Below are 11,531 nucleotides of genomic sequence, written 5' to 3'. Positions count from 1 at the left end.
TGTCATGTTGTGAGTGTTGTGAGTTGTGTCATGTGAGTGCTGTGGGTGTTGTGTTGTCATGTGTGTTGATCAAGGCGCTATCACAGGAGGACTCTGGGAAAGACTGGGTCAGGCGGCTCTGGGTGGCAGACGTGCAGACGTGGGCCGTGGGTGGAGCCTGTTTGGGACAGGACCGGCACAGGCTCCCCGGGGCGGGGCTCCTGCCAGCATCAGCACCTCTTAGGTTCACCTGTAGCTCGGGCGTCAGCACCCGCCGGGCAGGCTGCCGGGGACACAGCAGGACTGGTCGAGGGTGGCAGAGGTGGAGGAGGCACCGTGTGTGTGGACTCCTGCACGTGGGGGCCCCGAGGCCAGCAAAGCCACCGTTCCAGCGTCCCTCCCAAGGGTCCCCACCTGGTGGCCTGCTCCTCACAAGGCGTCCTCGTTGCTTTCTGAGCCTGTGCAGCTCCGAAGCCGAGCTCCAGCCACTCTGCCCAGGGGCCAGGGGGCACAGGACATAGGCTGAGGAGGCCGGGAGCTGCTCCCGCTCTGCCCGGCCTCACCTTTCTGGCCTCAGTCTTTCTGGCTGAGAAACGGGGACAGTAAGGATGGCACAGAGCTGCCAGCGTCCTCTTGCCCGAGGACGGTTTACCAGTGGAACCGGCCGGCATTCTGCACACCCTGTCCACCTGTCCATCCGCCCACGAGCCCACTACTGGCCAACATCAGGGTCCACAGGGAAAAATCCCCCTACAACAGGAACAAAAACCAAGTGGGAGTCTCGTCTCCAAAGATGCACAGCCATCAGTGCCCCTGGTCACCCGGACCAAGGGACCCCATGACCACGCAGCTCAGAGGGAGGGGCCCGGGCAGAGCTGGCCAACGCAGGAGGTGGAGCAGGGCCAGGGCCAGAGGTTTCCCCGGCTGTCCTTCCTGGCTGTCTTTCACGGGGCTCAGTGGCGATTAGCTCCTGTCCCCCTCCCGTGCTGCTCTGCTACCAGCACCCACCCTGGACCCAGCAGTGAGCTCCGGCCAAGCCCACCTCAGGCCCAGGAGTGCTGCTTTCCGGTTTCTGGCTTGAATCCTGGCACCAGGGGTGGGTCAGGGGCAGCCCAGCCTTATTCTGTGGGTCCCAGGCCCCTGCCTCCCTCTCCCACCCGCCCCCAGCCCCAGGGCACCTGGCCCTCCTCCCTGGCTCCGCCTGCCCCACAGCCCTCTGGGAAGCAGCACTTCTGCCTCATGACACAGGTCCCACAAAGCCACGCAGCCCACCACCTGCTGCCGACAGAGTCCCGGCTTCTCAGGGCAGGAACCGGCGGTGCCTGTGGAAGGCACAGGCTTGGCCCAGACAGAGCCCAGGGCAGCAGCACCTTCAACGGGGCAGCTCCAGGCGAGCTCCGGCCAGGGCCGCCTTCCGTCCCCCCGGGGGTGAACACGGGTGCTGGGAGGTGACGGGAGCCCACCTGGAGATTAATGGGGCCCTGGAAGCGGGGGCGTCTGAAGTGGGGGTATTAATTATTCCAATTTGCCGCAAGTGCTGGCGGCGGAACGCGTCTGAGACCGGGCCAGGCCCTGGCCCACATTCCCGAGGAGGCAGCCCGAGCTCCCCACAGCGCCTCTGGGGGCTGGGGCGGGGCCGATGGTGCACCCCTCCTCACTGAAGCCTGGCTGGGGCCACGCGGCTCAGACGAGAGCCAGGCGTGTCTGGGAGGCAGTGTCTGTGCTGAGCCGCGGTGACTCTGGGTCCTGGTGGGGGCCCGCCGGGGGGGCTTTGCCGCAGCGCAGGGCTGGTGCAGAGCTGGACGCGGAGTCCGTCTGCAGGGCACAGGGGCGGCCGGACCGTGGCCAGACCGCAAGCGTCTACTGGAGGAGCTGACAGCGCCAGCTTTCGTATGAAACACGTGGATGTGTTGAAGCTCACAACATGGCGCCAGCTTGTGTCCCCGCGCGCTGCGTCCTGCCCAGCTCCCTGCTAATGCACCTGGGAGACAACAGCAGATGGCCTGGGCACGTGGGCCCTGCACCCACGTGGGAGACCCGGATGGGGCTCTGCGCTCCTGGCTATGGCCTGGCCCCGTCCTGGCTGCTGCAGCCATCTGAGGAGTGAAGCAGGGAAAAGGAAGCCCTGTGTGCGTGTGTGTGTGTGTGTGTGTGTCCCCTCTCTGTCACCCTGCCTTCCAAGTAAATAAATACATCTTAGATAAAACTGAAGTTCACTAGGGGCTGGCACTGTGGCACAGCGGGTAAAGCGACCATCTGCAGCACCAGCATCCCACTTGGGCACCAGTCCGTGTCCCGGCTGCTCCACTTCCGATCCAGCTCCCTGTTAATGACCCTGGGAAGCAATGGAAGATGACCCAAGTGCTTGGGCCCCTGCACCCATGTGGAAGATCCGGTTGAAGCTCCTGGCTCCTGGTGGGGGGGTGAACCATCAGATGGAAGACCTCTCTCTCTCTCTCTCTCTGTGTCTTTAAAACACAGCACCACCTGAAGACGCGTGTGGTGTGCACTGGGCCCTCGGCACACAGGTGTGGCCATCTCTCTCTTCAGCTTCTCTGACCGAGTAGAGAGGCACGGGTGTCCACTTGCGAATGACTGACTGACTGAATGAATGAGCCCTGCTATGATGCTGCCTCCTTCCCCGTCCCTGGCCTCTGGAAGGGACCCACAAGCCAGACAGCCCTGCCCCCAGCACAGCACAGTGACGACTGAAAGCGACACAAGACTGAGAAACCCTGGGAAAGCAGTGGACAGAGGTGCTGACGCAAAGCCGGGTGTGTCCAGCGCCGTGTGTGAGGAGCAAGAGTTTTGGAAGCTTCCACCACCGCCGGAGACAAGACCTGCTGTGCCCAGTCCTGCAGGCCAGAGCCATGGCGGACATCAGCAGGGGAGGCGCCTCCTGCACCTTCCAGCCCGGGGCCCAGCCGCCCCTGCTCCCCATGCCTCGCTCCCGTGGCTGCACACGGCCCTCACGGGACTCGGCCCCCACGTCCCTGTGCTTGCTGACAATGGCTGTCGCTGGGCCGTGGGATGCAGGCACGCAGCTGGGGTCTCACCCACACAGGAGCGAGGGTCAGGAGCGGGGTGGGGCACACAGCCCACCGGAACCCCCAGAAGCAGGGGGCTCTGCAGCCACAGCTGCTTCCCTGGCCTCCACTCCTCCAGGGGGCGATTCTAGGACCCCTCCGCCCACCCCGCAGGGGCTCCCTCCTGGGGTCCCTGAGACTCACACACAAAGCCAGGTGGACTCCCCGGCGAGGGTCAGTGGGTGCTCACGAGTGCCCTGTGCTGTGTCAGGGCAGCGCCAGGGAGAGGTGTGGACTCCAGCCGGGCCTGCCTCTTCCGTATCTGAGCAGAACCCACCTGGGGTCCCCGGCACCCTCCCCTGCACCCTCCCCTGCAGCCGCTAGCCCAGGCAGAGGCCAGACCGTGGCCTCCCTGCACTTGCGGCTCCCATGCTACTCAGCAGAGTTCCAGAGGCCTGCCGTGGCTCCCGCCCGTCCCCCAGGGCCCTGGGCCTGACCCTCACTCACTGCATCCCAGCTCTGAGCCCTCAAACTCCCCAGGGACCCCCGCTTCACTCTCAACCCCTGCTCACCCCAGCCACCCTGCGCCCCCATGCTGGGTGTGCACAGCAACAGTGTCTCCGGTCACCTGCTCCCCACTGACCCCGGCTCCATCAGGGCAGAGGTGTCGGACCTGAGCCCGCCGCGCCTGGAGTGCAGACAGGACACCGACACCGGAGAACTCGGGCCAGGTCCTCGGACAGCACGGGCAGGTGAGCGGCCCGAGGACAGGCAGAGGGCAGCCGTGCGGAGACAGAGCTCTGTGGACACTGCATGGAGGAGTGGGCATCAGCTCTGAAATGGGGCATGTGTGTGCACGCACATGCGTGTGTCAGCCCCGAGATGAACGCTCACGCGATGAGGCACGAGGCGGAGCCTTGCACGGCCGGCCCCAGGAATCCCTGCAAACGAGAGAAAGCTGAAGATCCAGTTCCCAGGGCGCGTCCAGCAGGGCCGGGTAGGGCCACACACCCTGACCTCTCCCTGCTGCTGCCCACAGGCACACGCAGGCGCGGGAGCTCATCCCAGAGGCCAGGCTCCCTGTTCCCGAGGGGCAGCGGGGCTGCGAGGGGCTCTGGGCTCTGCTGTCCACAGGCTGGTGACCTGGACCCCCAAGGCCCTCCACTGCTTGACACCTGTCCAACGCCGACAGTGGGCTTGGGCTCCAGTGGGCCTTTCTGTGGGTCACTTGCACAGTGGTCAGTTAGGGTTACTGTGATCCCAGCGTGGCCAGCTCCCCACACCCCTGCCCGCACGGCCACAGATGCTCCCGCGCACCCTGTGAGGAGCGGGTGCTGCTGGGTCCATTTCGCAGACGAGAACACAGAGGCACAGAGACCAGACGCAGCTAGACCGCAGGGATTTTCCAATCCAGACCTTGACACTGGCATCCGGGTGCCCCAGTCAGCCCCTGGCCGAGGGGCTTCCCACGCCAACAGGAAGCAGTCTCGGCTGGTCCTTGGCTCTTTGTAAGGCCAGGTGACAGCTTGGTGTCACACACACACACACACACACACACACACACACCCGGCAAGAAGGGGCGGCAGCAGGGGCCAGGGATCACAGAGCAACACAACTGATCAGGCACCTGGGTGTCCTGAGGGCTGCTTGGAGCAGACATGCAAATCAAAATCGCACACACATGTGCAGGCACACACACACACATGTGCAGGCACACACACGCTCTTTTCATTCCTCTGTGACTTTCCTCCCACGTCCTTGTTGGGAACGCAGGCCCATCAGAACCCTTTCCCGGGGGGGGGGGGGGGGGCAGCTGCAGGTTAGGGCTGGTTTGCTTGCATTTCACAGCAGAATGCGCTGGGCCTGTCCGTAACTGGGTGGGGGGCAACCCACCCCACCCCATCAAGTCTGCTGTTGTCCTTGGGGGTGGGCGCAAAAACAGCACTGTGTCTTTAAGGGAGCAGGCGCCGCGCCGGCAGCCGGGCAGTGAAAAGGCTAACGGCGGTGGAAGGGAAGGAGTTTAATCTAATTTGGTTGGAGGGTGTCTGTGTGCCGGGCTGTTTTTTGGAGTGTGGGAACAGAGGAGAGAAGCTGCCCCCTTGAATGGTCCCTTCTGCGCCAGAAGCAGTAGGGAGCCGGGCGGACGCCAGTGATGCAAAGCCCGGCCCTGAAAGAGGATTACAGCCGCGGTCTGATTTGCAATTCACACCAAGGCCCCCCACGGAAACCCTGCTAATATTTCAAACCGGGTCCAGGGCAAGCAGCCCTATAATAGCCACCGCCACCGGCTGGCGGGAGCAACGCCCGCACCAAGGGCACGCCTCTGCCTGCCTCTCGCCCTGCCCACTCCCCAACGCCCCACGAGTGGCGTCTGGGCGCCCCGAAGCGTCCCTGTCCCCTCCGCGGGCTCCGGGTGGCTCTGGAGCTTCCCAAGGAAGGTGTGGGGCTCGGCCGCGAGGACACAGACCCGCCCGCGTGTGCTGTGTCAGCTCCCACGTTTCTGTCGGGAGGCGCCAGCCGAGGTCGGTCCGGGAGCAGCTGTCAGCCCACACACCACTTTCTGCTCTGACCCGAAGGTCAACCCGCAGGGCTGCGAAGCCCAGGGCTGGGTCCTGCACGGGCACTCGCCTCTCGCGCCGGTTCCACCGGCTCACGCTTCCAGTTACCCACAGAGTGCCAGGTGTGCGGTTTAGCGTCTACTGCCGCGAGCCTTGGGGCTTTCCGTCTGAAACGCGTCATCTGGGTTTTCCGTGATCCCGTGTCGGAGAGGCCGGCCCGGTGCTCGGCGACTCCCACGGACCGAACACCAGGAGATGCGACTCTGGGCTTCAGCCAAGCCTGGCGAAGCCTCTGCGGAGAGGAGTCGGGACAGCACCCAGCTCGGCCCTGCCCTCCCCAAAGCCTCGTTTGGGGGAACCTGAGCGCGGAGAATCTTTAAAGGGAATTATCTTTTTTTTATTATTTTTTTTTTAGGTGGCCGGGCTGGAAAGCGCTCCCGCCGCCACGTTCTCTGAGATCGGGTTTAATTACAAAGTTGCATTAAAAACCTGCGCTCGGACCCCAGAGGCCCGGTAGGGTTTCCATCCAGTTGGGCCCATCGCGATTCCCACGACGGTCCCCGGCGCTTTCTTTCCCCTCTTTCATCCGTGGTTAAATATGTAAATAAAACGTCTAAAGTCATTCTTCAAAGAAGACAAAAGAAAAAAGGGCTGAGGGGGAAAGACAGCCATAAAATTCCTCCCCATTCTGCGCGGCGAGGCCCGGGCGGCGAGCAGCGGGGGACCTGGCGCTCCGCGGAGCCGCCGGCCCGAGCGCGCGCGCGGGGGAGCACGCGGGAGATAAAGCGGGGGTCTCCGCAGCTGCAGCCATCAAAGGCCCTTTCACTTATTAGTTCCAGAGCCGGCCGCGGCCTCCCTGGGCCGGGCCGCGCCCAGCGCTCCCGCAGACGTGGTTATTAAAAAAAAAAAAATGAAAGTCCAGCGAGGCGGTGCAGCCGGACGGAGCTGCGCCGGCGGGGCCAGCGGCACCCCGAGGCTCGGGCAGGGGCGCGCTCCGGCCGCGGCGCCTCCTCGGAGGGGCCGAGAGGATGGGGCAGGGACGCGGGGCGGGGGGAGAATTCTAGAAGAGCTGAGCCAGGCTGCGGCGTGTTCCACTTTACAAAGTTTGGGAAATAACTCAATACACCGAAAGCGGGGAAAATTGTTCTAAAAACGGCTCTAAGTGCCGTTTCCCGGGGAAAGAACTCGGCTCGACGCGCCCCTGGATCCGCTCCCGCTGCGGGGCGCCCGGGGACCCCGCTCCGCAAGTTCTGTGGAGCACGCGCCCTCCCGCGGATCTCGCCCACGCGGGGCCGCACGCCCCGCTTCCGCCGCGAAGGAAGGCGCGCGCCAGGGCCCTGCTCCTTCGCGGGGGCGCAGGGAAGCGGGGTCCCGGGGTGCGGTCCCAGCTGCCGGGGGCCGCAGCGAGCGCGCCCCCAGGTCCGTCCTGGCTTGCGGGGCTGCCGCCTGGCCGCGCCCCCGCGGGTCACTCCGGCGCCCGAGGAGAGCGAGGGAGCGAGCGACCGCCCCCAGCGCGCAGGCCGCGCCGCCCCGGGAGCCCGGCGGGGCCGCGAGCCCCCTCCTCCCGGGGCGGGGGCGGCGCCAGAGGTCCCGGGACGCGGCTCCCCTCCCCCGCGCGCCGCCTCGGAGCCGCAGCCCCCAAATCGGCTTCCGCCCCTCCCCCTCGCTCGCCGCTTTGAAATTTCAAAGGCAACCCCGGCCCGGAGCCGGAGCCCCCCGGCCCAGCCCCGCCCCTCCGGGGGAGATGCGGCGCTTTTAGGAGCCCAGGGCCCGCTTTATGGCCCAGGCTGTAAAAGGCAGATCCCACCCCTCTCCGAAACCGCCCTCCGCCTGGGACCCACCGGAGGAGTCGGGGAGAGGCGCGCGGCCCCCCGCCGGGCCCCGGGCAGCCTGGGCGTCCTGCGGGCGGGAGGCCGGGCCGAGACGGGGCGCCCGGGGGCTGCGCGCCCGACGGGAGGGCGGGTGGGCCGGGGGCGGGCTGGCGGCGGGGGACTCGGCCCCCGCGGGGCCCGGAGCGGGCCGGGGCAGCGCGGGCCGCGGGGCTTTTCTCATGCAAAGCGGCGGCGGGGCGGGGCGGGGCGCGCGCGGCGGGGCGGGGGCGGGGCCTGTCGCCGCTCGGCTTTTCCCCCCTCGCCTCCTTTTTTTTTCCGCGAGTCTTCTCCTCCCGGGACGCAAACCGCGGAGCAGCTGCCGGCCGGGCCGGGCCGGGCTGGCGGGCGGAGGCCGGCGCGGGGAGGGAGGAGCCGCCGCGCGCCCCGCGCCCCGCGCCCCGCGCGCCGCGGCCGAGGGTGGAAGCCCGCGCCGGGAGCTCCGGGGGCCCCTCTCGCTGCCCGGGACCGGCCGGCCGGGCGCTCGGCGGCGGAGGCGAGCCGGGCGGGCCGGGGTCGCCGCGCGGGCATGGGCGGGGGCCCGGCGCCCGCAGCCCGCGCGCGGGCGCGGCGGCCCTGAAGCGGGGGCGGGGGGCGCGCGGACGTGTGTGCGCGCGCGCGCGGCCCCCTCCGACGCCAGCATGCGGCGCCCGGGCCCGCGCCTGTGGCTGCTGCTGCAGGTGGTGGGCTCGTGCGCCGCCATCGGCTCCCTGGACCGCGAGCGCCCGGGCGACGGCCAGTGCCAGCCCATCGAGATCCCCATGTGCAAGGACATCGGCTACAACTCGACGCGCATGCCCAACCTGATGGGCCACGAGGACCAGCGCGAGGCCGCCATCCAGCTGCACGAGTTCGCGCCGCTCGTGGAGTACGGCTGCCACGGACACCTGCGCTTCTTCCTGTGCTCGCTGTACGCGCCCATGTGCACCGAGCAGGTCTCGACGCCCATCCCCGCCTGCCGCGTCATGTGCGAGCAGGCCCGCCTCAAGTGCTCGCCCATCATGGAGCAGTTCAACTTCAGGTGGCCAGACTCGCTGGACTGCGCCAAGCTGCCCAGCCAGAACGACCCCAACTACCTGTGCATGGAGCCGCCGCACAACGGCTCGGAGGAGCCCCGCCGCGGCGCCGGCCTCTTCCCGCCGCTCTTCCGGCCGCAGCGGCCGCCGGGCGCGCAGGAGCCCCCGCCGCGGGAGGGCGGCCCCGGGCGCGCCGGCTGCGACAACCCGGGCAAGTTCCACCACGTGGGCAAGAGCGCGGCGTGCGCGCCGCTGTGCGCGCCGGACGTGGACGTGTACTGGAGCCGCGCCGACAAGCGCTTCGCCGTGGTCTGGCTGGCCGTGTGGTCCGTGCTGTGCTTCCTGTCCAGCGCCTTCACCGTGCTCACCTTCCTCATCGACCCGGCGCGCTTCCGGTACCCCGAGCGCCCCATCATCTTCCTCTCCATGTGCTACTGCGTCTACTCCGTGGGCTACATCATCCGCCTCTTCGCGGGCGCCGAGAGCATCGCGTGCGACCGGGACAGCGGCCAGCGCTACGTGATCCAGGAAGGGCTGGAGAGCACGGGCTGCACCCTGGTCTTCCTGGTGCTCTACTACTTCGGCATGGCCAGCTCGCTCTGGTGGGTGGTCCTCACGCTCACCTGGTTCCTGGCCGCGGGCAAGAAGTGGGGCCACGAGGCCATCGAGGCCAACAGCAGCTACTTCCACCTGGCCGCCTGGGCCATCCCGGCCGTGAAGACCATCGTGGTGCTGGTGATGCGCCGGGTGGCGGGCGACGAGCTGACTGGCGTGTGCTACGTGGGCAGCATGGACGTGAACGCCCTCACGGGCTTCGTGCTGGTGCCGCTGGCCTGCTACCTGGTGGTGGGCACGTCCTTCGTGCTGTCCGGCTTCGTGGCCCTCTTCCACATCCGCCGGGTCATGAAGACGGGCGGGGAGAACACGGACAAGCTGGAGAAGCTCATGGTGCGGATCGGCGTCTTCTCCGTGCTCTACACCGTGCCCGCCACCTGCGTCATCGCCTGCTACTTCTACGAGCGCCTGAACGTGGACTACTGGAAGACCCTGGCCACGCAGCACAAGTGCAGGGTGAACAACCAGACCAAGGACCTGGACTGCGCCATGGCGGCCTCCATCCCGGCCGTGGAGATCTTCCTGGTGAAGGTGTCCATGCTGCTGGTCGTGGGCATCACCAGCGGCATGTGGGTCTGGACCTCCAAGACCCTGCAGTCCTGGCAGAGCGTGTGCAGCCGCCGGCTGAGGCGGAGCAGCCGCAGGAAGCCTGCCAGCGTCATCGCCGGCGCCGGCGGGGGCATTTACTCCAAGGCCCAGCCTCCCCCCAAAACCCACCAGGGCAAGTACGAGATCCCCGCCCCGCCGCCCACCTGCGTGTGAGCTCGCCCCGGGGCAGGCGCGGGGTCTCTGCCGAGCTCTGCTTGCTTGCCTGCCCGGTGTGTTTCTGGTTTGGTTTGGTTTGTTTTTTAACATGAAAGTTGAGAGATAACTCAAGTGTTTACCCTGGAGTTCGGGGTGCTGTGACCCACTGACCGTGTGAAGGGACGCGCGGGTGGTGCCGGGTTGCTTTCTGGGGAGCGGGCAGCTCCTCTGTGAGGGGCCCTGGCATCGCTAACTGGGGGCGACCGAACTGATGGCCCCGGAAGTGCGCTGTGTGCGAGCCGGGGCTGCTTTGCTGCGGGAGGAGCTTCCGCTGCCCGGGAGGCTGCGGGTGACAGCAGCTCGTGTGGGGGGGGGGGAGAAGGGGCCCTGCCAGCCCCTCCCGCTCCGCCGGGCTCGGCGCTGCAGCCGGCACCGGCACCACTGCCTTCCTCCAAGACAGAAACCGTCACCGAACCCAGCGTTTGCCAACTCAAACCATGTGCAATACATTTTTTTTCCTTCTCTCTCCACGAAAGTAAAAAGAGAAACAAGTATTTTGCTGTACATAAAGACAACAAAAGAGGCCTCCTAACAAAAGAACAAGCAGGCCGGGCTCTCAGTGTCACATTTTGTGGCTTTTTAACGGAAACCCAGCACTGCTGTCCCCGTGGACCGATTTGTGGAAAGGCGGGGGAGGGGAGAGGCCGTTCAGAAGTACCCAGAGGGCTCGTGACTTTGTATTGTCACCGCGGTTTCTGTGGACAGAGGGAGAGGCGCCGCGCGTGGTGCCCCCACCCCACCCCGTGTCGTCTGGAGGCGCTGCTGCTGTGTGCGTGTGTGCGAGACGGCGTTTTTCGTGCTCCACTATTTTATTAAAAATAAAAGATGCTCTTTGGTTTGCGTTGTGGGCTTCCCCTCGTCCGTGGGCGTGCGTGGCTCTCCCTCGGTGAGACGGCACTGGGTCGTGACCTGGTGGCTGGGCGGGTCGGGGAAGGCATAGGCGTGACACCCCAACAAGGGGGCGCTCCCCCCGTACCTGGACACAGGTGTGCCCCTGGGTCCCGGGAGTGCTTCCCGGAGGAGGCGCACAGCCGCTGAGCGGAGGCACAGCTAAGCTCTGGTTCTGGCCAGAGGACCCAGGGGCATCGTCCAGTCCCACTGTGGCGGGAACCCCACAGACAGACCAGGCGTCCCGGGGGCCGCGCGCACCCAGCTCAGCCAGAACCGGAGCTCTTAAGCACCGGGGGCAGAAGCCTGAGGTCAGGGCTGTGTCCGGAGGGGTGCTCGGGGGTCTCGGGTGAAGGCTGAGTGGGTCAGGGCTGCGCACCTGCAGCGTGCGGGAGCAGGAGGCTGGCTGCTTTCGGATGAAGGCCAAGAAGCTGAACCGGGCTAGGAGGGCAGAGAAATGCATGTAAAACCCGCAACACCTGCAGGACACTGGGGAGGACGAAATAATATTTTTAAATGCCCTCCCCCAATAAAAATCAGTTCACTGCTTGTTCCCAGCCAGCTCTCAGGCGGCATGGGATGGTTGGGAACTGTGTCACGCTCCCTTCTTGCCACTCTTGGGGAGGATAAAGATGTTGTGGTCGGAGCTTTTAGAAGGGCAGTGTGGAGCTGCCGGCACGGTGCGGCGCTGGGGTCTGAACCAGGGGGCTCATTTTCAGCTGTGCCGGCTTTGCAGCTCGGTCCCCAGGGCAGGCGTGCTCTGCGGCCCGGCGCTCA

At 66.5% G+C, this 11,531-nt stretch overlaps 1 protein-coding gene across 1 annotated transcript; it reads left to right on the top strand.

Annotated features, from left to right (window-relative positions):
- Nucleotides 1-7,800: 7,800 nt before the first annotated feature.
- FZD10 (frizzled class receptor 10) lies at nucleotides 7,801-10,733 on the top strand. Its single transcript, XM_070066257.2, has one exon. It carries the CDS (start codon nucleotides 8,073-8,075, stop codon nucleotides 9,822-9,824), a length of 1,752 nt encoding a protein of 583 aa, XP_069922358.1. The 5' UTR covers nucleotides 7,801-8,072; the 3' UTR covers nucleotides 9,825-10,733.
- The last annotated feature ends 798 nt before the right edge of the window (nucleotides 10,734-11,531 follow it).

The sequence above is a fragment of the Oryctolagus cuniculus genome, chromosome 21 (genome assembly GCF_051225735.1).
Source record: "Oryctolagus cuniculus isolate XC-2025 breed Fujian yellow rabbit chromosome 21, ASM5122573v1, whole genome shotgun sequence".
Lineage (NCBI taxonomy): Eukaryota > Metazoa > Chordata > Mammalia > Lagomorpha > Leporidae > Oryctolagus > Oryctolagus cuniculus.
Note: the sequence above shows the minus strand (reverse complement) of the source record. Positions and strands in the feature narration are given on the sequence as shown.